The sequence below is a fragment of the Mercenaria mercenaria genome, chromosome 15 (assembly GCF_021730395.1).
Source record: "Mercenaria mercenaria strain notata chromosome 15, MADL_Memer_1, whole genome shotgun sequence".
Lineage (NCBI taxonomy): Eukaryota > Metazoa > Mollusca > Bivalvia > Venerida > Veneridae > Mercenaria > Mercenaria mercenaria.
This window is the reverse complement of record NC_069375.1, coordinates 33,370,303-33,397,733: the sequence shown is the minus strand read 5'-3', so window position 1 is coordinate 33,397,733 and position 27,431 is coordinate 33,370,303. Positions and strand designations below refer to the sequence as shown.

At 33.6% G+C, this 27,431-nt stretch overlaps 2 protein-coding genes across 3 annotated transcripts; one reads left to right on the top strand and one right to left on the bottom strand.

Annotated features, from left to right (window-relative positions):
• Positions 1 to 395: 395 nt before the first annotated feature.
• LOC123550667 (nose resistant to fluoxetine protein 6-like) lies at positions 396 to 18,854 on the top strand. 2 transcript variants are annotated; one of them, XM_053524955.1, is made up of 16 exons: positions 396 to 837; positions 1,469 to 1,641; positions 5,340 to 5,421; positions 5,841 to 5,937; positions 6,751 to 6,856; positions 7,821 to 7,974; positions 9,703 to 9,870; positions 10,891 to 10,987; positions 11,567 to 11,665; positions 13,913 to 14,078; positions 14,375 to 14,454; positions 14,863 to 14,958; positions 15,201 to 15,327; positions 15,892 to 16,081; positions 16,582 to 16,724; positions 18,403 to 18,854. In XM_053524955.1, the coding sequence occupies exons 1-16, from the start codon at positions 510 to 512 to the stop codon at positions 18,523 to 18,525; spliced, it is 2,229 nt and encodes a 742-aa protein (XP_053380930.1). In that variant the 5' UTR covers positions 396 to 509; the 3' UTR covers positions 18,526 to 18,854. The 2 variants fall into 2 exon arrangements, with proteins under 2 accessions (XP_053380930.1, XP_053380929.1); XM_053524954.1 differs by having other exon boundaries at positions 7,818 to 7,974.
• On the bottom strand, positions 18,850 to 23,122 carry LOC123550684 (otolin-1-A-like). Its single transcript, XM_045339115.2, has 3 exons — positions 22,823 to 23,122; positions 19,708 to 19,874; positions 18,850 to 19,193 (listed from the first exon to the last, which is right to left on the bottom strand). The coding sequence occupies exons 1-3, from the start codon at positions 23,091 to 23,093 to the stop codon at positions 18,936 to 18,938; spliced, it is 696 nt and encodes a 231-aa protein (XP_045195050.2). The 5' UTR covers positions 23,094 to 23,122; the 3' UTR covers positions 18,850 to 18,935.
• Between the last annotated feature and the right edge of the window lie 4,309 nt (positions 23,123 to 27,431).

Here is a 27,431-nt window from a genome sequence, read left to right as displayed (position 1 = left end):
TTTCCTGGATTCGTCCCTGTATTACTAACTTTTCAGTGATTAAGTTAAACATGGCCGCGAAAAGTGTTGGAAAATTCACTTTCATAAATGAAAAGACCTTAGATTGAATCAGAAAGATTTGTTGTTTTATATGTTAGGACAAAATATATTTCATTGCTCAAGACATTTATGTGATGCATCTGATGTTTACGCGATGACAAAAGATGGTTCGATCACACACGGAAAATAAAAAATAAAAAATACATGTATGTGTCTTTCATTTCAAAATATTTTTGAAACGTAGTATGATTCGTGATTAGCTAGATTTCAACCTTTCCTATCACTGTTTAAGCGTTATCCTTTAAAACCCGATTACAAACAAACTTTAATCAGCCGATAATTTATTATCTATATAGATATTGTCCGAATGATGCTAATGTCAATACATGAATATATATCAATATACAAATTATAGTTCAGTAAGTGGTAGAATACCAAGGTAAACAGCAGATCTATTTAACATTGTCAAAATGTACAAACTATTAATTTTGCTTACCGCATGTTGTATGGATCTATACACATGTCAGGACTTAACAGAACAGAAAGTAGGATATTTTAACAGACTTAACCATGCAGTGAAACTTACAGACAATGCTTTGAAATATTCCTCAAAACAGAATAAAGTATTGCCCGTATCTCGCTTGGTTATTACCAAAGATGACGTCATTAATCGCGCGGAGGAAGTCTTGTCGTCAGGATTGCTAGACAACCCGCTTTTCGAAGTCAGTAGCTTGTGTTTAAACAACACGAAACTTTTTATTGAAGCTCTTATTCGAAATGAAGACTGGGCTGTGAGAAGTAAGTAGGAAGCTGATTTTAAAAGTTCTATTTCTTTTGAACTTTTTTCTACCATATCAAACTTAATACCTTCATTTGACTATCGCGTAATCTAGCTGAAAACTGATAAAATGTGAAAATACATAAAATATGTCATTTCGTCCTAAGGGACCTTAAATGTTACGTCCTTACTTCGTGATATATATGGACTATATACATTTGGTTTGTCGGTCAGTAGTCAAAACTATTGCCTGAATTCAAAACAAAGACCAATAGTTTTGACTGCATTCAATACGTGTTTTATTACGTGACAATTTTTATAGGCTGTTTTCAATATTATTATGATAACAATAAATTATTTGACTTCAGCCCAGCAAAATTATGCCTGAGTTTAGAATAACATTATTTCTGTTTTATAACGGCAGCCAGTCAGTTAACCAGTGTTTTAGAGTACAGTTATTTTTAAGTTATATTTTTTTTTAATAAATAGCAGCTTCCGCACACAAGCTATAGGTAGTGAGCGAGTGACACAGCTCGAACTTTCGATATGTAGATAAATAACAGCATGCTCCCCGTTTTGAGTAACATGGGCAGTGTATTGAATGGTAGTAGTTATAATTTACATGTGTCACTGTTTTTTTCCCCTATTCAGTGTTTGATTCTATGGGAAAGCCAGGCAGTGACTTACTAGATGGGAACATTAGATGGATAGGTAACTGGGAGGAATGCAGAGGGGTTGTAGCGACAGAATATTATGATAATTATACCACTGTGCTTCATCCGTATAAGGGAAAGTATTGTACAGGATATATACCAATCCAGCCGGTAAGTAAAGAGTAAAATTTATCATTCTGACATACGTATGTACGATCAAACAAAAAACTAGCATGTTTTTAGTGCCATGCGATATGATGACGTCATTGCCATTGTTTTAGTTAAGCTTACAAACATTCGAATTTTCTATAGTTGGTCTGGTTTTTCTGTTTCTGTTTCGTTGGATTTAATATCACACCGCCACAATTAAAAGTCACAATGCGACTTCCCGGCTTTTCGACTTCCCGGAATCCTCTCCTGGTGGGCGGACACCTGGGGAGAACCACACGTAAGCAGCTCGATGGCTTCCTGGCTTGAAAGAATTCTACATCCAACGGAATTCATGAACCTTTAGCGGTGAGGGACAAGTGATTATGTCGGCAACATCAACCACTCTGCTTAGGATGCTCCTTTTCATCTACTTCTATAAAGTATGGTGGCTGATTTCTGCCATTTCGTGTGTTCATGCCGGCGAGGCGAAATGTCGAAGTAACGAAAACACGAAAGGTCGAAATAATGCTTATATGTCGTGTGTTTACCTTTCGACTTTCGAGGCAAATACACGAAGTAACGAAACTTTGAAGGCGAAATAACGAAATTTCAGAGGCGAACACACGAACTGATGTATTAATCACTTTTCGTATCGGCGGGTATTAAAACTTCGTTATTTCGCCTTCAGTGTTTCGTTACTTCGTGTATTCGCCTCGGAAGGCGAAAGGCGAGCACACGAAAATTGAGCTGTTTTCTACCTTTCGTTACTTCGACCCGCCGACACGAACTCACGACAAATGTTTTGTGAAGGGTCTTAATACACTATAATAATGACGCAAAATAGGTCGTAATGTATATATGAATTTAATACCAATACTGAATCAATTGAATAGTGACATGTTTTATTGCATATGAAACATTTTCTATCATAAATTGAGATTTTTTGTATAAATGGAAAACACATTATCTAGATAGCATTCAAAGTTCAGGTCGGCGTAATGATATGCCCCGTAAGACTGGCAGAAGCTTAATGTACTGTATGATGTACAAATATAATATTAGTGATAAAATATCTACACAATGACATCTTTATGGAATATAAATCATTATCTTTCGTTTTAGGACAAATATAATTTTATAAATGGTAAAACACATTATTTAGATAGCATATTCATTTCAGCAGCATATGTGTAATTGTTATGCGCATGCCTACCGGAAGGCGAATACACGATAGAACGAAATTGCACATTTGTCGTGTGTTCGTGTCGGCGGGTCGAAGTAACGAAAGGTCGAACACTGCTTATTTCTCGTGTGTTCGCCTTTCGACTTTCGAGGCGAATACACGAAGACACGACAAAGAAGGGCGACAACACGAAGTTTTGATACCCGCCGACACGAAAAGTGATTAATACAAAAGTTCGTGTGTTCGCCTCTGAAATTTCGTCATTTCGCCTTCAATGTTTCGTTACTTCGTGTATTCGCCTCAAATATCGAAAGGTGAACACACGACAAAGAAGCATTCTTTCGACCTTTCGTGTTTTCGTTACTTCGACATTTCGACCAGCCGACACGAATAAATATGCATTATTTCGACCTTTTGTGTTTTCGTTACTTCGACATTACGCCTCGCCGACACGAACACACGAAATAGCAGAAATCAGCCACCATAATAAAGACACTATCTCACAAGAGCATGAATAGTAGCATAAATGCGTGTTAAAAAGTAAATGATTGGTAAATGCAAATTCATTACAACTCTTTTTTCTTATTTGAACATCACTCTTATGACGTCACGAAGTTTCACGTGACGTTGTCAGGTTTAATAAAAGAAAGTTTGGTTGTAGAAAAATCATTCACTCACTGAATGATGTATCTCATACAGAAACAAATAAGTAGCTACACGTTTTATAAGCAGTAACAGGAAGGCTAATTATAATCTGTTTATAAGAAGTTATGTCATAACTATAGTTTTCAACAAATTGTTAGCTTTCTATATCGCTAGTTTTAGATTAATTATAAGCTTTGAAGTAACATGCTTTGGTTCAGACTGAAGTGTGAAATATATGGTGCTTTAAACCTTGCTTTAGGGTAATCAAGTTTGGTAGAATAACAGTATAATTAAACTAACTAGTGCTGACCACAGCTAAATGTAATTTAATTTACATTTAAGTAATATTAGTTTAGCAACACTGGTAGGAGCAAGCTTAGGTAAATGTGCTGGAACTAAGTTGCAAAAAGAATTTTTTTCATTTTTAAAAGACAAAGGAGCTAGCAGCAAGCTTTGAGCTTTATCTTATTACCTATAGATTAAGAAAACAGTAGAAATAGAGATTTCTAAAACAGTAAGGCAGACTCGTATATATGTTTTAAGAAGCTTTTTATCATTTACCTTTAGTTAATTGGATCGTATTTGTCTTTTATCGTTAAAAGGGTATTATATTGCTTATTATGTAGCGTAATCCGCTAAACAAAGAGGATCCTAGTCACGAGCAGGAAATCAAACCGTGGGTCGTCCGCAGTCTATTAGTTCTTTTGATGAATAAGCAAAGCCCGTTTTCTAGTTTTAGTCTGATTCATTTTCTCTACAAATTTTGTCATAGAATGCTTTCTCTCATCCAAAATAAATGTTAAAAAAAACTAATATTTCCAATGTCTGTAATATGTTCCAAGTTTTTAGTAAATTCGTGCATGCTTCGTTCGTACCACCAGGTACTCTATTTCCTACGCCCCTATATTTCGTACTACCGCCAATTCTGCCCCATCTCAACAAATTCTGCCCCTTCTGTCAGTTATGCTATTAACACTCATAGAGAGGGCTGTATTTATACAAAATGTATGTAGCTGTGTCTCATGAATTATTTATCAGATATTGTGCAATACCGATGATTAATATTGACGTAAGCACATTCCTAACATTGACGTAGGCATAATCTTACATACGTCCGTGAGAGTAACCCAGCAACATAAGCGAGAGCAAGCTTATTAGGCAATGCAATTACAACAGATTACTAAATGAGCCGTGCCATGAGAAAACCAACATAGTGGCTTTGCGACCAGCATGGATCCAGACCAGCCTGCGCATCCGCGCAGTCTGTTCAGGATCCATGCTGTTCGCTAACAGCTTCTCTAGTTGCAGTAGGCTTTAAAAGCGAACAGCATGGATCCTGACCAGACTGCGCGGATGCGCAGGCTGGTCTGGATCCATGCTGGTCGCAAACCCACTATGTTGGTTTTCTCAAGGCACGGCTCAAATTAAGCAATGCGCTCTTCATGGTGTAAATTCATTCATAATTATTACGGTAACCGCATTGGCGCGTATTGTTACACCATAATTCCATATTTGCGGATAGCTTTCGCAATCGATTGACGTCACACTGACGTACGTCTTACGTAACTTATGAATATTAATTAACTGCGTTGGGGAGTGTATACGTCAATGGCCTGGTTTAATTCCAGCGCTCTTACGAAACAAGCATTTTCTAGAAGTATAACATCTTGTCTAAGAATAAAACAACATAGAATATGAAATTATATAAAGTATCTTAAATTTTTATGATATGAAATTAATCGTTAACTCGACCATGTTAAAACTAAAGATATGAAATTATTAAAACTAAAATTTGCAGTTTCACATTTGCTCTTTAAAATCTTGACATGAGATAAATCCGATTTTCCGGGTGACTTATTTCTACAACTGTATTCATTTTTTACTATTTCAGCCGCAACAGGTGTATATTCAAATTGGTATGTGTTTTCCTGATACGTGCAGCGAAGCAGACACCAGTGCATTGCTGAGAACACGTAAGATACTTTTATACATAAAATAGGTTACTAAGAAAATAGATTTATTTTTCTTGTATTATCTGCTTCAAAGAATTGCGAAAACTCATCAAAAACAAAAAAGCTTACATATAAATTAAAATTATAGAAAAAAACTCAGAAGTCTACTGTTGTTATTTCCTGGCGATTGAACTTTTATATATTTTATTCCTGTACAAGGATTTTACTGACTTTTATCATTTTGTTTATGTATGCATAACCAGTGTTACGTGCGCATGCATATATTCATATAATGTGTAAAAGTACAATCTGTTACATAAAACACAACACCTCACAACATACAGCTGAGCTTGCAGTTTTAGTTTGCAGCTACCATGAGTAAGATTAACACCGTTATTTTGAGAAAATACATTGTGGTCGGCATTGCTTTAATCTTTCAGTTCAAAGTTTGCTGTCTCAAGGGAAACCATTTAATCCAGGAGGCTGCCTGTGCAAGGAAAACTCACTAGAATATTCCGATAAAGCTATCACTGTTATGTAAGTGTTACGTGATCAGGTTTCTTTAAAGACAAACCGTATATTGATATTAACCAAATGATCGTCTCGGTTTAAGTAAGCACTAAACAAAGTGGTGATAGAGGTACTGTCTATCACAGGGACCCACTAAATGCAGCTTATGTGCAAATCTTTTGATGGACCTTGTGACAAATAGATGAGTCAGTTTATGACGTAAACATGGGTTGACCTAAATATTTGAATGACTGTGTGTTATCTGTAACATTTAAGCACATGTCTACTTTCAACCAATAATTCTTTGTAATGATGTATTTCCCTTGTAAATTTGGAGAAAAAACGAAAACCCTGGCTTTCGCCTATTTATTCCATATATCTGCTGCACGTTTTTACATTTGAATATTTATTATTAACAAATTTATCCGTCATTTATACTTAAAAACACCTATAACAGGCTGCACCGCTTATAGCTGTTAATTGCATAATATTTTTGAAAAAGATCTATGTTTGAATTATGCAATTTTATAAGCGAATGGAAAACAAACATAAAGGAAGAGGCGTTCCACTATTTAATCATCGCCACCATCTAAGATCGCGAAAAACATATCACAAATTGTCAAGAGTTCGAAAAAGTTCATTCATTATTGAAGGTTAGATTATTTATATTGAAAAAAGAACTAGTATTATATATATTATTGTTCGTAACCGATAAAACATCTGCAAGCAATCAGCTACAGAATGAACGAATGCTATCTTAATTATCAATATATATTTCTGTCTATAATGTGATACATGACCTGATAATTTCACGAAACTGTGTGCATTTACCTTTTTCAGTGTGATTTGTGGTGTTTTTGGGACGATCATTTTACTAGCGACACTTTATGACGTCATTGTGGAACATTTTCTTTCAAAAAGATCAAAAGGCTACGCACCTTTAATGGCAAGTAATTAATTTTGACTTCTATATTAGAGCTGCACACCTGCAAGTTCATGTCACATTTTAGGCATCCCTCAGTTGGTCTTTTCTCACTTAGTTTGTTATTGCCACTTAGTTTGGACATTGCTCCCTTAGTTGTTAATTATACGCTTAGTTTATAGCTGTAATTGCTCATTTCACTTGTTGTTGCTTCTTTAGTTGGCGGTGTTCGTTTCGCTTTAGGAATTCGTATAATTTTGCAACAGCACGTTTTTAGTCAATAAATATGTCACGCGGATGAAATTGAAACGAAATAGGAAGAATTTTGATGTTTTTTTTTTTTTGTATCAAACACATTAAAATGTAAATTTAAACAAATGATAGCATATTATTTTATCTTTTAATATAAATTGCTATATTTCTAATGATGACTTCGTTGCATGTCCCACTAAATGATATCTAAAATGTAAAACATTTCGAAATAAAACTTATCACCTGATAGTTTGTATTGCTGTTTGTTGTGAATTATGAAATAGGCTAAATATCGGTATAACTGAACTTCGTTAACCCGAACTCGGATAACTGGAACACAACTCTCGCTCGAACTCATCGTCAAGTCCCAGCGAAATCCCTATATGATGTATAATTTTCAATTGCTTCAAAAAACGATAACTGGAACAAATGGTCTCGTCGAGTCCGAGCAAACATTTAATTTAGTCAAAAGGTAGAAAATCTGTCAAAATGAGATGTAATAAAACGTAAAGAGGTTACTAAAAGCTTAACAAATACATACAGTATGTGTAACTGGAGATGTCCAAATTAGCTATAAGCGATTTACAAAAAATGGAAATTAATCGCTGTTAATGTTGCCAAACCAGTATTAAAGCAATATGTTTGTACAAAATTCCATTTTACTGAAACAACTTAACTGACAAAAAATTCTCTATGTAATGATGACCCTTTACTTAAAATTTTAATTTCGTAGCAGAATGGAAACGATTATGGATCAACTGGTCATCGCAAGGTCAACGGCAATGTTCGAAATGGCCATAATATCAAGGAAACCTCTGTTCATGGCGATATAATCGGAAAGGAAAGCAGATCTTATCGACAGGAACCTGTTTATTCCTATTACACACCAGGTAAACTTTAAAAGTTAGCGTTCATTGGTAAATAACGTAAGATTTTCAAGCTTGTTTACAATGGTTCTGGCAGAGGAAAACACCTATATAGGTATTTGTTTGTGTTTGCATGTACACAGATTTGTGTATGTCATCGAAAACTTTTGAAATAAAATTTCTTTGCATTGATCTATTTTTAATGTAAAAAAAAAAAAAAAATCTTGGTTAGTCCGATATACAAAAGCTCCTTTGTAGGGGGTATATTTTATATAATTTAATACGTGTTATCATAGTAATTAAGTATATTAAAACATACATGTATAAATACTATAAATGTAGCTATATTTTGTTGTTGTATGAAAGGGTAAGAAATGCGTAGTTTTGTATCGTTTCAATATTCCGTTTCAAAAGTAATCATTTTATTTTAGCTCGGTTATTGTCCTTGTTAGGATATTGCCACCGCAGTCAATGTCTAAATTGTAATCATGTAGATAGCAGATGACTTTAACAGGGTGTCTCTTCTTGATATTCTGACTGTTGTGATTTTTACCAGTAATATAACCACTTTTCAAAATGTCGGAAGATCTTCTTGAAGTTTGACTGCATCATTGACTGTATTTATGGTTTTGTAAATGAGGCTATAACTTTTAAAGAGTCTCTGTCCTTTGTAATGAACGCTCAGAGTTTGTTTTTTTAACAAATGGATTCGCAACCATTGAAATGCCAACGGATTCTGTCACGTGGACTCCTCAACAGAAACGCGTTGTTTGCAGTCGCCAATGAAGTTTTTCTTTCTTCCAACTGAAGACAGAACCGTTGAGATTCATTAGACATTTGCTGACGTCTTAAGTGAATTGCATCTGCTTGCTTGCTTTAATTAGTCCTCTTGCCACAGTTTGGACTGTGGTTATAAAGTTATAACCTATGTTTTACATAGCGGATATTACATGAGTGTCTTTTCATATTGAATTTTATTATTAAACGAGTTGAATAAAATGATAAAATGCTAACAGTTAACAGAACTAATGCCATCTTATGAATTGCTAAGTTCACATTTATAATAATTCATATATTCTAACATAACATATTACAAATTTACCATGATAGTGTTTTATAGCTTTTTTAACCTCTTTATTCTATCTATTACGACATTAAAAGTAAAACATATACATGTATCATTCACCTATTTGTCACGCCAAATTCTGCCACAATTTTAGTATCGTTGCCACTTTGAAAAGTCCTAAAGTAGCAAATTAATTACGTATGACCTTGTGATCATTATCTATCGGCTTTTATCTTAACGATTTTAAACCATCCTGTAGAATTTCAGTCAACAGATTCCAGGTCTAAAGCTATATTATATATGAAATTTTAGGTGACCATTTTAAATCGTCCTTAAATGATATTATTGATATCTGATCTGTGATCTTGGGGATCTTTTCTGATTTTCAGATTATGCTAATATCTAGTATGTCTGACAATTTGATGTAACTACCTAATATATCATGTAAGAAAGCGAGTCCAAAACTAAAAACATACAGAAAAGTGTACGATGTGTCATCAAATGCAATTACGTAAAGCAGTTCAATATAATTATCACTCTTATATACTGCAATATGTGCTACATGAAAAGCAATAATTTTAATTAAAATCCTATAAAATCAAGAAAAAGCTTCAGTTTAGGAAACATACTAGGTAATGTCAGAAAGAACTTGAATGCATTACTATAGAAGCAATACTTTTATCCAGGTATCTTTGGAAGACTTCTTCTGTCCTTCTCTGTATATACAAACGCTGCCAAAATTCTGAATACAAACCAACCTGCAGCTACTCTGACCAGTGTGAATGGTATCCGATTCATTAGTATGACCTGGGTCATTCTAGGTCACTCGTATTTCTTTGGGCTTTCACAAGTCGGTAAGTACACATTCAGTCATTACTCCTTGTGAAAAGTCACCGGACTATAGTTTGTGCTGTATGACAGGACTTTGTTTCACCCATGTTTGCTGAGATAAAAGGTCAAAGTGTAAAAATAAATCAGTGAAAATTGATTTCTAATGTCATATAATAAACCACTCATTGAATAGCTTGACGGTCAGTAGTCAAATTTATTGACCTTCGGACCTTTGGCAATACTTTTAACTTTTAGTAGGAAAGACATTCAGTTAGCGCACAGTGTACCTTGTTTCAACACAATTTAATTATCAAATGTATATATTCAATGTTTGCGTTCGTTGGCAGGATAAACTCTTGTAAGAACACCAAAAATAGTCATTCCGTGACAAACGTAAACACCAATTTTAAGCTTTAAAGAGCCAAAAATATAGTAGTCAGAGCATATATGTTAATTAGATGTACAAACTATTTTTGTTATGTCTCTGTTTGTGAAAACTCCTGTCTACATAGTAGCTGCTCTTTATTATTTATCATAGGACATACATTTGTAAAGAATTTCAACATCGAAGTACATTGTTTTTGTTGAAGTATATTGCCTAAGTTTTGGTCAATTCCACTTTTTTTACAAGTGGGAACCGTAAAAATGAGACGTCAGATCAATGCAAGTTAAAATATGATTTTAAAGTCTAAGAAATGGTTTCTAGTGTGAACCCGGGTTTATAGTATAGTTAGAAATTAACTTGTAGTCATTATATAGTTGCCAGCGGTTATCTTTTTATCTTTATATCTAATCCTCGCATTAATAGAGACCTTACAGCTATTTTGTTCAAAACTGTACTTTTAAGAATTTTGAGGATACATTGCTTAACATGTACGTGACTTCTGAAATACGGATATGATGTTATAAAACTTTTCATATTACGAAAATACCAAACTGATTACGAAGTTTTAAGTTCGTTTCTTTACAAGCCCTCTGCAGCATTCCTCCTTTTTCCAAGACGATTTAATTAGTAAAATTCTAATGTATTTCTATATTTCTAGAGAATGCAGCAACATATCTGCCACAACTCTACAAGCGTTTCACCTTTCAAGCAATTTCGAATGCGACTGTAGCGGTTGATACATTCTTCGTGTTAAGGTATTTATCAACAGGTTGAATTAATTATTTACAAGTCAAATGCGTACACAATATTTTAGTAGTTACACAAACAATTTATATTTGAGAAACATCACAGTTCCAATTCTAATCATGTGTACAGTTAACAACGTACGAGCAAAGTTTAAAATAGTTTATTGGTCAAACACTGCTATTGATTTTCCATAGGCTTTCATTATAAGAAATGATCATGTCACATTCCCAAAAATTGTAAGATGACCATTAAATTGTTTACTTATTATTTCAATACGATAACATGTCAAATATTAAAAACACCAATTTTAATATAGACTATTCCAATCTATTTTTTAGAGTTTGTCTTCAAACATATCTGCGTCCTTTTCTATTTAAACTTAAAGGCAAAATGCTCACCGACACCTTCTATTCTAAAGTGGTAATTAAAATCGCATGCATTCAGCCAGAATTCCAAATTTTACATCTAACATTCTTAAATTGTAAACATTACCTTTTATGACACATTGTCTCTTACGGGTTTCCCCTAAACATTTTTCAACCAATCAATTACAGTATCTAACATTAATTGTCATAATTATGTTTCAGTGGGTTGTTGGTGTCATACCTATCTCTGCGTGAAATGGAGAGGCGAGGAGGAGCACGTAAATTTAACTGGATTATGTTTTACTTTCATAGATTCTGGAGGTAATATTCGTGAATAAATATTATCCGTGTCGTTTGATTATGATATCCAGATAAAAATAACTCATCCTATTCGATCTATGGATATAAATTTTACCATTTACATATTTCCGCAACGGTTACCTTCCCTGTCGCTACATAAATGACTGCCATCACAAACACCACGTGACAACGAAATCACATGACCATTGCAAAAGCATTCAGACATTATTTTCTGATTTACAATTTTCATTATGTCATCTACACATACCCAAAACAGTTCCATCAACCTAACTCTGATGTCAAACGATATAAAATATGTTTTATAAATAAAACAATTTCCTTATAAAGTTGTTTGTGATGACAGAGATATACTTACTGTATGAGAAAACCACTGCGTAGGAATATGGTGTGATAAATGCAGGCGTACTACTTTCTTAAAGCCCCGCTCCGCGGTTATTCAATTTCTATTGTGTGTATGCAACCCATGATTACAATAGGTAACAGATAACTACCACGCGCCACACTTTACCACGCAAAACCTCAGGTATTTTATAAAGAATTTTATATAAAATAGACTCTATTTTGACAGGCGCCACTGTTAATAGTCCGTGACATTTAATTTTCATGCTTTTTCGGTGACAATTTAAGGTTAAACGGTAGGACTGGAGCAGGTCTTTAAATTGATAAATGAATGACAATTGATAATTTACTGGTACTCAACTGTTTTGAAATAATTAAGGCTTGTATTACGCTTTTACATTGACATAACATTAGAAGGTCATCTAAAGACAGTGTTATTCTTCAAAAACAAATTAAACAATAGATTCAACAAGAATATCTTTCGCAAACAAGTGTCATCCTATTTGACATGCCCTTTATATTGTGGAATAGGTACTTATAAACGGGCTTCACTTTTGACTAGTTTAGTTCAACACCATATATGTACTTCACCATGTTTAAAAAACTGTTACATGCCTTTTTTATATACGCGTGAAGGGACGTATTATTTCATACCCCCATTGTCCGTCCGTCTCTCCGTCCGTCTGAGCATTCTTACAAACGGAACTTTGTTGGGTATTTCTTTTCTTATAATGTACCCAACAATCGATAGAAAGTACCCAATAAACAGTACGGAATGAATAGAATTTTCCGTTACCTATTGTCATCAGTACCAAACAAATGTTCTTTCGCCTGTCCGTCCGTCAGTTAGCAATTTCGTGTCCACTCTGTAACTCTCGAAACCCTTAAAGAATTTCGAAGAAATTTGACACAAATGTTCAACACATCGAGACGACGTACACAGCGCGTGTTTTGTATAGCTTCAAGGTCAAGGTCACACTAAGGGCTCAAATGTCATATGACTTTGTTTCGTGTCCACTTTGTAAATCTTGAACTTCTTGAAAAGTTTTTAAAGAAACTAGGCACAAATGTTCACCACATCAAGACGACATACAGAACGCATGTTTAAGATGGCTCACTTCAAGGTCACATTTAGGGGTCAAAAATCATACCTGAACTTCCTGAAGGACTTCGAAGAGACTTTGACTCAAATGTTCTCCACATCGAGACAACTTGCATAGGGCAAGCTCTGGATGGCTCGATTCGAGGTCAGTGTCATACTTAGGGGTCAAAGGTCATATGACTATGTTTCGTGTCAGCTCTGTAACTCTTGAACTGCTTCAAGGAGTTTTAAGAAATTTCGCATAAATGTTCACCACATCAAAACGACATTAGATCCCATGTTCTGGCTTTAAAGTCATGGTAACACTTAGGGGTCAAAGTTCATACCTTCGGGCGTATATTGCTTTGCGTTGCAATAATGTCTGAGTGAAGCGAAATTTATCTTCTGTGAATCTGACTTCGGAAACCGACATTTGCAAATGGGAACAATTAACTTGGCCCAGACAACGTATAGGACTTCTTTCGGTTGTTATATAATCAATTGCAATCTTCGCGCATGGTGAATACAAACAGCATGTGAAATTGCTGAAAGATATACATGTTTATATGCTGTTAAATAATTGTGCAAAATAGCACATGCTTTACATGATTTGATGATAAAAAAATCTATCTTAATCATCAGTTTTATATATTCACACACACTGTAAGATAATGTATGAATTGGCTATTTGCCAAATGTTTTATGAAAGCATTCTATGAAAAATATTAAGAGCTACATACGAAAAAAAAAAACGATAATGGCAATCAGTTTTAAGGATAACATACAATTCAACATGCCAATTAATTAATATTTCATTTTATCTTCAGACTTACACCACCGTACATGCTATTCATAATGTTATATGTACCGACATTCAAATACTGGGCTGATGGTCCATTTTGGCCTCAACAAGGTGTTGAAGATAATGAATGCAATGAAACATGGTGGACAAACCTGCTATACGTCAATAATTTTGTTAAAACAGACAAAATGGTAACATTTTAACATCTAAAATTTCTGTAAGGCATATTTTGTCCAAGAGAATTATTGATAATTTAGTAAAATTATCAGGCAATTTTAAACAGAAAAATATTAAAACTAGGAAATATGGTGAGAATTATTGAACAGGAAACCATTGGATAGCATTAGATGAGAAAATGTACTTGTTTTACAAGTGATGTCAAATTAGAGAACATTTTATCGACACATAATTAGACCAACGAATTATAAATCATTTACGCAGATCAAAAGTTGACTACAAATTAAAAGTCTCTCTATAATACTTACAGTGTATGGGTTGGAGTTGGTATTTAGCAAATGACATGCAGTTTTATGTGATAAGCCCTATCATGCTGATCCCATTATATTAGTAAGTGTTTGTACCTTTTACATGTCAAATATGACGGGGAGATAATGGCTAAGAATTCTTCTGAAAATGTTAACAGTCGTTAAGACAACCACTGGACACAATATGAACACATTATATTTGTCTTCTTGCTCTCGTCAATCTACCCTTATAATTAGCCCTCTAAAACCAGCCTACATATCGTCTCTACACTCCTGCAGGCGAATAATGCTTCGCAGTATTAATATCTTTAAAGAGTAAAACGACGTAAATCACGTCGCGATCAGGAATTTTTAAACCATTTGAAATGAATATCGAACTACCGTAGAAATTGAGTAATTAAAACTTATACATTTAATATCTAATACAATATACAGATCTGAGGACGAATGAAGGTTGTAAACATATTAATCGCATACCATGTTCTTTCAGTTCACCGCTCCTAGGAAGTATGTCTTGCATGTTACTTGCTCTAGTCGGCTTCATCAGCGCAGGCGTTATTTCCAAAACTAATCACTTTGAAATGGGGTAAGTGCTGCTTGGTCTAGTTTACGCTATCAGCGGTGGTGTTATTTCCAAAACCAATCACTTTGAAAAAGGTACAAGTTTTACTTGCTGTAGTGGACGTCTTCAGCGCTGGTGTTATTTTTTCGTTAGATAAGAATCATGCTGCCTTTTTAAACGCCTAAACAACGTTAGTGCAAGCCGTGTTACTCTGTAAAAAGATTCAAGACTCATTATTTTTGTATTTTTTATCCTTCAATTTACAGTGTTGAAAACAATGATAATTTCGACAAGTTGTACATCAAGCCATATACTCGAGTTGCTCCATATGTTGTCGGATTCTTCACTGGCTTCCTACTGTACAAAACAAATTGCAAGGTCAAAATGCCGAAGGTAGAAAACAAGTTTAGTATTTTTTTGTCTTTTTTTTTAGAATATTATATATATATATCTTTGTCTTGGAAATTAAAAGGGATAAATATTATATACTAAAACTTAATGCTTATAGGAGCATATGCATATTTAGTGACCTATATCATAATTTTGATTATGTTTGCTAGTGTCGTCTACAATGAGAAAAGGTACATGTAAATATATTAGGAAGAGTATTAACATGTTAGTTATATGAGTTTTTCATTCCTGTCCATTTGCAGTAATTGTACACTTCCCAAAATAAGAAAACTGAAAGTCTTACATTATCAAGCCATAGTTACACCTTAGAAATACTGTTTAAACAAAACAGATGCCTCCAAACGTTACATCTATAAATTGATTTGTCTTACCTCTTTCCGGTAGCCTATATACAGTGTAATTATAAACCTGCATGTGTTTTGTTTTTCAATTTACGACAATTTCGATTAATCACATAATTATAATTAAACTACCTTAGGGATAAAAGAAGGAACTACATTGCTTATTAATTTATACTTAATGCCACTTTTTGTGTGTTATACATAGGTTATTAACATGTTTGGCTGGGCTGTTGCCACCACGTTTGCAATGCTAGCTCTCTATGGACTGTATACACCCGATGGTGGAACTAAACACCTAAACGAAGACGTCACGGCGTTCTATAATGCGTCGTTCAGAACCGCGTGGGGAATGGCGGTCGCATGGGTTATATTTGCGTGCGCAACTGGATATGGTGGTAAGAATCTGCCTGTTACCTTATATCTCACAAGGAACGACCGTATACCTGCTTTATTTTCACCAATTTTAAAATTTGGTGTGTAATCACTTTAAATTTAATGGAGCTAAATGGTTGGTTGTATTGCAACGACCATTACATATATAATTATTATCTCAACGGAATTACATGTGAAACATATCAGCTGGTTTTTAGCGACAATACATACCGTTAGCATCATCAGTTACTACGAATATCTGAAATAATTAGTGTAGCAACCCTGTTGATCATGCAAAGGTTTCTTGAGATCTCGATGCCTGCTAAACATACTTCTGTATTAATTATAAGACAAAGTGTTATAACGATAATTATTCTGTTCATTATGTCTGCGTACCATTTCGTATTCATATCGGTATAGAAATGAATATAATGTATACTAAACAGAACGTTTAACAAAGCTGAATTTTTAAATGATTTCAACACATCTGACAGTACTAACATGTTTCAGAAATACTTTTCAGGACCTGTAAATGCATTGTTGTCATGGAAAGGCATAATTCCTCTCAGTCGGCTGACCTATTGTGCATACTTGGTTCATCCTATCGCAATGGACCTGTACTACAAGAGCAGAAAAACTCTAATGAATTGGTACGATCTAGAAATAGTAAGTATATAGGCAAAGTCATTATTACTATTTGAGATAATACGGGTCATATTTTTCAAGGGACAATAATATGATAATGTGGTCAAGTCATTAATGGGCTCAAGTCAGTATATAGAAAACAATTATAAATGTATGGCATATCCTTTGAAACGGAACAGTTTTATTTAATTACTAATTAATATGATGTGCATTTTGTTTACTTTGTGGGACACTTGCGTTCCTAACTATATAAAGTGTCCAGCAACTGAATTATGTGTTACTATACGACGAATTTTGAACTAGTTTATTTTGATAGTATCCAATTATAGCTAAATTTTTATGTATCTTTCTTGAGATCAAAAATAAATAAGACAATATTATAAATGAAGTATTACTCCTAACCACCAGCTTATGTATTTAGTAAAATATAAATTTATCAAGTATGGAAAGAAAACTGCATACTATTTACCTTTGTCAGTAGTATTAGTTTGAGATTTGACTGCTAAAGTATAACTGTCATCGAAACTTATTCAATTGCTTAGAATATGCATCATTCTTACAAAAGCATAGATACGTGAATATAAACGTGGTCATGATGCTTAAAAAGTTATCAATAACGGAATGAAAATACGTTTGTTTTAAAAACCAAACTGTATTGTACTCAGGAACAACAAACATGAATGCATTGTGTAGAATCGATTGAAGATATCCAAGTTTATAGGTGATGTTGTATTAGTACACTGCTTGTTGGATATACGCTGTCAGGCGAGGGCGATTTTATTTTGCCGACTATCCTTTACTTACATGCCATAACCGACACATTTTGTAAATTAACAAAGCTACTTACAGTGCAACCTGCATCTGGCATCCTGCAATCAATTGTTTGGTCATCATGTTTTGTTTATAGTTGATTTACACCAGCCATAAATTGCACAATGGCCTGTATTTTGATTAAATAACAAAACACAAAAGCTCATTTACACAGGTTATGAACTGGTTTATATCAGAAATACAATCAGATTTCTGTTCCATCCTTTCGAAAATCACCATATTTCACGATGTTACAAATATCTTGAAACTTCGGCTTTCATCCCGTTTCCTGTTAAATCATTTATCTGTACGTAGATTAAATGATCCTAAAACAAACTGCTGAGTAACAGATATTTCAATTCCTTTGTTTTACGATGATTTGACTTAAACAAAATTACAACGTCCGTGTCTCCCATACAGAGTTATTCCGCTTTTACGGCTAACAATTATCATGAGCCTAAACTAAGTGGAATGAAAACGGCAAGAAAACAGTAATTTACTCTAGGAAACGATACTATCGCTGGAGCTAATTAATAATCTGACATGATTCAATTCGCCTGCGATGCGGCAGCCATTTTGTTTTAAGCAAAATTCATATCTTAAATGGACTCGCAGGATATGGAATATATCCTGTCTCTACGTGACGTCTGTTGACCAATAGAAATGCAAGAAACTTGTAGGTGGCAAGATAAAAACATTTACTCACTTATTCTTTGTTTAAATATATAGTTTCTTGATGATATACTATTATAATGCTAGTTATCTATTGCAATTTTGTATTGTTACTGTACATATTATTATCCTAAACAATTAATGTATATATATATATATATATATTTCAAATAATTGATTGCATCAGCAAGCTACTGAGTTATATTTACTTTTTCAGATCTATCTTTTCCTTGGTAACCTGTGTATATCCTACGCTGCCGCATTCATTATATCACTGGCGTTCGAGTCGCCGATGATGGGACTGGAAAAGGTGTTATTGAAAAGGAACAAGAATAGTTAACCGAACATTCTACTGAAGAATAAATATTTTGTCATTGGAATGAATTCTAATGGCTTTCTAGACAAAATTCAAGCTTTCATTCGCTTTAAACAAACACTTAATGTAAAGTAAAACTATTATAGAAATAATGATATATTTTACAAATATGTATAGTCAGAATAAAACTGTTATTTTTCATGTAATATATCGTATAAATGAATCAGTTGGAATAATAATCATTATGATAGTTTCCATTTCTTTAAGCCTCGATTTTAGTATCAAGTCATTTCAACATTCTGTATAAAGATTTACTGGAATATGAAAATAATAAAAAAGTTGATAAAATTGTATTAAGTTTTCTTTATTACATGTTTACACATTGGCAAACTAAACGCTTTTCATCTGACCATCTTTCATTTTTTAAACAAACTCTAATACAATAAAACACCAGAAAATGATGAAAAACCAACTGTTCCATATAATGTAGCGTCATTTTCATGGAAAGCTTCCATCCATATCGCATCACCCACTTGTGCTCTTATGATTGCTGTATTTCCTCCTTGCAAATCTTGATAGACATGAGCGGGATCGCTTACGCCAGCATTTACCTTCTTTCCATTATGCATAAGTTCTAACCATGTTTTGCCAGGCTCACCCGTGTGTGCAAAAAAGTATGAAAACATGTACCCCTGAAACAAATATGAAAAATTGTACTGCAAAAAGTATGAAACCTTGATAACGCCTATAAAACCCTGCATGATTAGGGTTAAGATTAGAAAGAAGTACGAAAACATGAACACCTCTACAATGTATGAAACATACAGACCGTAGGACCTCGGGGAAAAACGATTTGCCTTTTGACGATCTAAGCATTCAGTAGTAATTATTATGACATCGGAATCAAACTTCTAACATTATTTTCTCTAAACTAAGCAAACAAGTTTTAAATGCAGTCCGGTCATTGCACAAACTTTAGACTGGCGATTTATATCTGGAATCTTGTAATAATATGGAATAATGTAAACCTGCAAAACAGTTTGAATAGATATACACCTGCAAATCAGTATGCATATTTAACACCTGTCTGTATTATTAATTATGTTCTTTTCACATGCTTTCCCAATTAAGATATCTGTTATAGTAAAGTTTGATTCTATCTAGAGCTAATGATTGTTTTTTGACCATACATATTTTAAGTATTACCCCAGCAACCGGTACAGTGAATGTTCCAGAATACTTGCTGTATCTTGCCCCATCGTTGAGTATAATTTTGTAGAACTTTATTGTTTGGCCTAAACCAATATGGTCCTCGTTGATTGTTAAAATCGTAGAAAAGGCAACATGTTGATCTGCCACTGATCTTTTTCGAACTGAAAATTGATATAAATTCTTACTCTTCCGATATCGATAAACATGTACGACATAACAGTCAAGGTAAGCATTGTGAGAAGCAAAGCATAACTTATCACAAATACATGTATTGACATAAATTATAAAGAGAACTGGAAAAGGTCCTAAGAAACATTTTAAATGGAATCATATACAGAAGATATTTGTTTGTTTCAGTGTAAGACTGAAATATATTTCACCAAGTGAACACTATATTCACTTGTGGTACAGCCACCGGTGAAAATATGAATTAAAGTGTTCATGAATATTTCGATTATTTTGACTTTTGTAAAACAAACAATTTTTTCTGTGAATATGATTTTCATTTCTTTTATCCAAATATACCTATTATACCCCGTGTAATGTCACGTGCATTGTGTCGTGACGTCGCGATATCTATGGTGGAAAATATTCAAATATTTCAAGTAAGTTATATTTATTGGGGTACAACGTATATCTGTATGTATTAAGATTCATTTCCATATTTAGTGAAGTATATTTTGGATAGAATATTATAATATTTATGATTCAAATTCTTTCACATTCAAGTGTAGTTCTGTACCAATGAAAAAATAAAAGGATATTGCATTGGTTTGTATCATTTTTAACAAAACGTTTGAAAGAAAATTGCAAATTGAGACAAGAAGTACACAAAATATCAGTCACTGCATTGTCCTTATGTCTAATTTAAACTTTTCAGTAACCCATTTCAACACGGAACGTGGCTTCAAAACTGCAATTTATCTATATAAAGTTCCATATGAAAGGATGCATAACAACTTTACGCGGTCTAATGCATATATTGAAATGATGACGGAACTGTGATGTGCGACAACAATGATATTTCATGCCCGCGAAATAAGCTGATTTCAGAGTATTTGCGATTAGGACAGCGGTAAGGATGATAATCCCTGGTGTTTCCGCAGTAACGGTCAACATTCAATGTTTGCTTTGCATTTTTATTCAACAACAGCAAGACTAAACCAGACAAAATAGAATCTTTATAAATATTGTCAGTTGGACCACATATCCCTCATCAAAAGTTTTTCAAAGAACCGCATTCAATGCAATAGTGCCCTGGAACGTCACGTGATTTTGCCAAATACAAAAAAAATACAGTCTAGAAGAAAGCAAATGTTTTGATAAGAATAGAATGAAGTGTTACAATTTGGTCTGTTAATTATAGATTTTTCATAGACGTGTTTTTTTTCTTGTGTGTGTGTGTGTGCGTGCGCGCGCGTGTGCGTGTGTGTGTGTGTGTGCGTGCCTGCGTTCTTGCGTGCCTGCATGTGTGGAATGACATGACTATGTGTTCATACAATAAAATCATGTCTATTTTGAATAACAGATAAAATCATTGCAGGTTTTAAGAAGCCCAGTGCGAATGCTATGGAAGGAAAGCTGTTAGGGACGTCGTAGCCTCGTGTTTTCGGCCACATCGTATTATCGAACGACACTTTTTACGAGGCGATAAGCGATATGTCAGTCCCATAGAGCCGAACCAAATCTTTAACATTACAACGGCACTTGCAGTATTCCTAATGTAGTAAATCCAGAACAACACTGTAATTTTGAGCTTATTGCTCTCTGACCTATTTGTAGTTACCATTACAAAATAGTTACGTTGAACCTCATTATATCTCCACTCTCATGGAACAATGGAGTAGAAAAACTAAACATAGTATTTTCGAATAGCGCCATCTCTTGGATCCCGCGACATTTACCGTCAGACTGCAATAATATAAAACAAATAGACGATTGATAAAAACATTTATTGTTACAGAAACGGAGAATAAGAGAAAATCACGACTGCTCAAAGATTAAAACGGATTTGGCAGAATTCATATGCTAGATTAACTAGTATGTAGTCCTTTTCAGATCTGAAAGCACCGAACCTCCGTTGTTGGTTACATGTGGCTCATTCCGAAGGAACCATCAAGCTTACTTCAGAAGGTCGGAGGTCTTTCCTTAGTGGCAGCTGGATCTTCCTTTATCATGATCCAAGTTCTTTGTATAGACCATAACCAAGTTATGATGACCTCACGTCTGGTTGAATCTACATGGGGGCTTTTGCAGAAATTAAAATTTAAAAGAAGGAAAATAGGAAAGCTTTCAAGTACCACAATACAGGTCGTCTTATTTTCGCATTATTGAGGTCAATAATATAATTCGTATAAAAATTTTATACGGTCTATATGTAAAGAATGACTGACAGAAACGCATTTGCATTGAATATATTTTAACTTTATATATATCAGTCAACCTAGCTACTTTCGAGCCAAAACGACACCTTATGAGTATGAATCATCCGCATTTAAAATCTCATAATTATATTCATCTAGGAACATTTCAGTGAAATATTACCGAGACGAATTGGAGGAGCAACGCCTAATAACTTTAAATTTCCACTTTGTAACAATATACTAAACAGATACTGAACTGCACTTTTTCAGCAGACAACAAGAAAGCGTAAGAGTTTCTATAAAAGAAATCTTATAGAGGCTCTAAAGGAGTATACTAGATGCAGACTCCCAATTAATTAATGATTGTACATGTATCAATACAGATTCCATTTCATTCCGCTAGCTGCTGGTAATAACGTGTATGATGTATTTAAATGTTTATAATTCAAAACTTTTAACAGAAGGAGAGCCACTTATCGAAATGCTGTAATAAATGTCTGTATTTATTTATATACATTTTTTACAACTCGCTTTGTTGAGTTGTTTTAACAAAAACGACGAAAAATGACACCATTTTAAAATAGTATCAGCTTTGATACTTAGTATTTATTGCGGTTTATATGGTAAGTCAATAACAGATCGAAGTCGTAAAAGATGGCATGCTTCGTGTGTATCATATATAAGTTAGATCTAGATTAAAGATCCACATTTAATCATTAATACCTTTTCAGATAGCCAACGTTTACCTGTAGGGTTTAGTAACCTCGTCTCCAATTCCTTAATTTTCTTCTCGTATACACTTTGTCTCCTTTCCATATCTAACATACGCTTGTTAAATGCCTCACAAACATCATCCACACTTTGCACGCTGTTATCACTTAATGCCTCGGAGATATCATTTACACTTTGCACGCTGCTACCACTTAATGCCTCAGAAACATTATCCACACTTCGCATGCTGTTACCACAACTACAGATGATACACGTGTTAAGTAATAGGTAAATAAACTTCTTCATTTTAAACGTACTGCAAATAACTTCTTACAAATGATAACACGGTTAAACTGCGTATGTTTTTGTATCGCTTTTATGAAACTTTATCTACAGTATTTAGGACTGCAGCATAGAATCAAAAATATCTATAACAGATGTTGCATTCCCGGTCCATGACAATTAAAGAAAGGAAAATGTTATGTTTTTCATCATTGCGAACGTCGTTTTGCCAACAGGTTTTGAGAAAAAAAATGTTTTATTGTTCATTTTGTTAAAGCTTCATTTAGCATTTTTACACCGTGATCATAATGTTAAGATAGCACGACAATGCATATCATTGAGCCAAAAATAGTATTTTTATTGGCCTTTCATTTGTCCTTATAAAATTATATGAAGTCATCATCAAATGCGGCCATTAGCATGAAACATATCATTTTCTAACCCTCTTACCCCGCTATCGAAGTCAATTTAATTCACAGGCAAATTTAATGAGGTCAATAATGTAATTAATATGATATTCACACGCTGTATAAAGAATGGCGGACAGAAACACATTTGGATTGGATATATTTAAACTTTGTGAGTCAGTCAGCGTGAGTGAGTTGGGTTTTACGGAGAATCGACACAAAATGGTCATATATCGCCGAGAGTAAGTCAGCAGTCAGTCAGCAGTCAGTCAGTTAAACAGCTAGTCAGTCCCAGCAGTTCTGTTGGTCATTATAAATCAGACATCCACTCAGTCAGTCTTTTTCAACTACAGCTATGCCTGATAGATCTGTTTGATACTGACTTTGCTATACGCCATTATAGTCAATCGCAATAGACTGATTATCTTAGGTCAGTAAATGGCTTCTAAGTTTGGTTGGATCAGTAGGCCAAGGGCTTGTTTTCAATAACCTATGGTAGAAGACCAGTTTTACGTAATAACTAAAACTCTTTAACCTACAGTCGTTTGTAGTCCGTAGATGGCCCTAATGTTTTAGGGGTTCAATGTTTCAAAGGTCGATGTCACAGTGACCTTAAAATTATCTGAAAATGGTTTTAATTTGATAACTGAGTAACCCTTTAGCCTACTGCCTTTAAGTTTTATAGTATGTTTGCATATAACCAGTAATGTCCCCTGCTATTTAATTAGTAACAACGTCACATTGACCAGTCGACTAACACATTTTCGCTCAAGAACTAAGGAATAATTTTGCATACTGATTTTTGCTTAAAATAATTATAGCATGTGGTCAACAGATCTGATGATTGTTTTATGGATGAAAAGGTAAAAAATAAAGATCAGTTACAACTGATAACTAGGGCACGTTTTTTTTTATCATGAACAATATACTTTTTGACTGTTCCATATTGTCCGATATTCTTGCATAAAAAACACGAAATGACGAATAAATGTATTGTTTTTATATGTGATGACTTTTTGATTCCGGTACAATTTTTATTTACCATTTTGTCGTTCTTGGTAACGGTAAACATGTTTTAAATATCCATACCCGGGGCCACAAATCAGCAACACTACCAAAAGCATGTACTGAAGTTTTTTTTTTAACATATTTTTTATTTCTCGTTATAATAAATATATATTATCCATAATATTCGATACTTTGGTAAACAGGAACAAAATTTCAAGAATGATAACTTTACAATTTGAGTTATTTTGAGTACGAACACATGTCGAGTACGGATGAGTACGAACGTAGAGAATAGCTTTTAAGATATTTATAATAATTATGCAAGAAATTAAATAAAAACATACCGACTGATACTTCCAAAATTCCTAATAACAAACAATAGCACAAGTTACACGCAATTCAATACAATCACGGTTATCGACGCCGAGTTCAAAAATGGAGTAAACAAGGGAAGAAGCGAGTACCTAGTAAGTACATTGTTGGGGGCAGTGCCTTCGGGGTTGATAACTGATGTAGCAAAATATACTTTGGATTAGATTGCATCTTTTATGCTACAAAAAGAGGTCGTTATGGAAAGAAGACGCAGATACCAGATGTCACAATGCGCAGAAATACATATACGCCCCTTGCAAAACATTTCAAAAATAAAAATCATGTATTAACAGCACGTGAATTGTCTTCTTTTCACACGATTTTCTTTGTTCGTTTTGTTCTTGTTTTTATGTTTCACTTTGTTTATAAATATTTGCGTATAAGTACACATCCATTCAAACACGACTAGAACGCTACGATATAAAGAAGGTCCGTTTTTTTTTATAATATGGTTTGCCCGATTTTTCTCTAGCCGTGTTTTCAAAACGTTGACGGAATATGTTTATGCCTTGAAATCCGAATATCTCTATTAACAAAATTAAAACAACCTGAAAGAAGTCAATCATAATTTTAATAATCTGCTTCCTCATGCTGTATAAATTCAAATAAAAGCAATATTCTTCTCTTCTTTTCCCTGTTCATACTTCTGCAAATATTTTAAATTAGAAATGTAAACATTACAGGTTGTGTTTGAAACACAATCGGGCAAATATATGAGAGCATTATTTTGGCAATATCCAACTAGAAGAACATGTGCTGAATGTGATAAAAGCTTTTATTATAAAAATGTTCAATTGTTAACGTTGTTATTCCTAACAAAGATGTATAATGTATACTTCTTAATATTCAGTTAGAGAAAAGCAGGAAATGACTCTGCAAGTTAATGCTGTATCATGATCTATAAATTTAAAGTTAATTTTCTTTCAGAAGTATGCAAAACATTTATATTGAACGCCTAGTCTTATACAATTGACTTTATAGAATTAGTAAATAAATACTGTAAATCCGGTATTATTTGCGGTGTTTTTATTTTCACTATTTTTCGCGAATCGGGTGCATCACTAATTCATACATCCGCGTAAATTTCCTTTCATAACATACAGACATATCCGGGAAAAATGTTCGAAATACGGTCAAGTTCAGCAATGAATACTAGCCGCCTGTAAACTGTGCAGTATGTTTACTTTTTCGACATGTCCCTTTTGTATTATAAGTATATTGTAAGTAAAACATCCGATATTAAAGCTATTTGAAGCTTTGTTACAATCAACCATCTACTTTCTAGTATGAATACGTTCTTGGCTATGATTTTATTGGAAAAATACTTAGCCATGCTTTGCACGTACAAAATCAATTACTTTGTGCGTGATCCAGCAGTTGGTGGTATTATTACGTGAAAACACATTTTTTCTCATATTGTTTATATTTCTATGCAATAAAACACTTTAGATTATAAATACCACAATGCTCCTTCGAGCACAAGCGCAGCCATGTAGGTTGATGCGAGCTGGAATGTTTGTCATCTAACTGATAAAATTATACAATATTTTCACATCTTAACATAAGACATGCTAAAGTTCAACATACTTTTGTCACTTTCCTTTTATAGAAACGTAATTTTAAACCATTCTGTTCTACACGAACATTTGGCCACCACATTACCATTACTTCTGTCTTAGACTGTTCGCCCATGCTATTAAAATCCGTTTAAATGGACCAAAACTGAGCATGTATTTATCAAGAATTAAAACGGTTAAGACAGATTTCATTAGATGTTATTACGAGAAATCCCCATGAATAATTATGCGTACAATTCTAACCAACATTTTGCTACTTTTGAGTGCATAGGTGTTCTCACTGCCGTTGATTCTACCATTGTTAAATATGTTAAAATGTATTGATTTCTTTGCACAACAAAAGTTGACAATTTAACTATATTCAAACTCTGTATATATTTAAACATTTAGTGATGTAGTTTGAAAAGTCCACAACTATAAAAAAAAATCCGCTAAACACAGACAAATGGCTTTACATCCTGAGAATCATCTTGTTTCAAGTGTCAGTTATTTTTGCTTTATTTATGCATATACACGAAACATACTTAGACAGTAGTATTGATGATATTTTTATTCATTTTAAACTCAGTACAGTCTTACGAACCCCTGTGAATTTTGGCATTGAAACAAGCATATTTCGGATCAGACGTACATAAACTTAGTCCTGTTCACAAAATTGTCCTTTACAACATTCGTTCAAGCAGCAAAGTGTACTGAAGTATTATACAGCGGTCTATACAAGCTTTACACAGCATGAATTCTATTTACATACTTAAACCACTTCTTAATATGTTTTCTGCTTTCAAATGATAGATTCTATCTGAACCCTATTTTTTGCGGAAAAATAGATCAAATTAATTTATTTTATGAGCTATATTGAGGAAAATTCATTATCTACACAATGCTATATATCAATATTTGTTTTCAATATTTTTTTTTCAAATGTATATGATATTTACAACTGTAGAAGAATTTTTCTCTTTTGTGCATAGCAACGTTTGAATAGACAACATTTTACA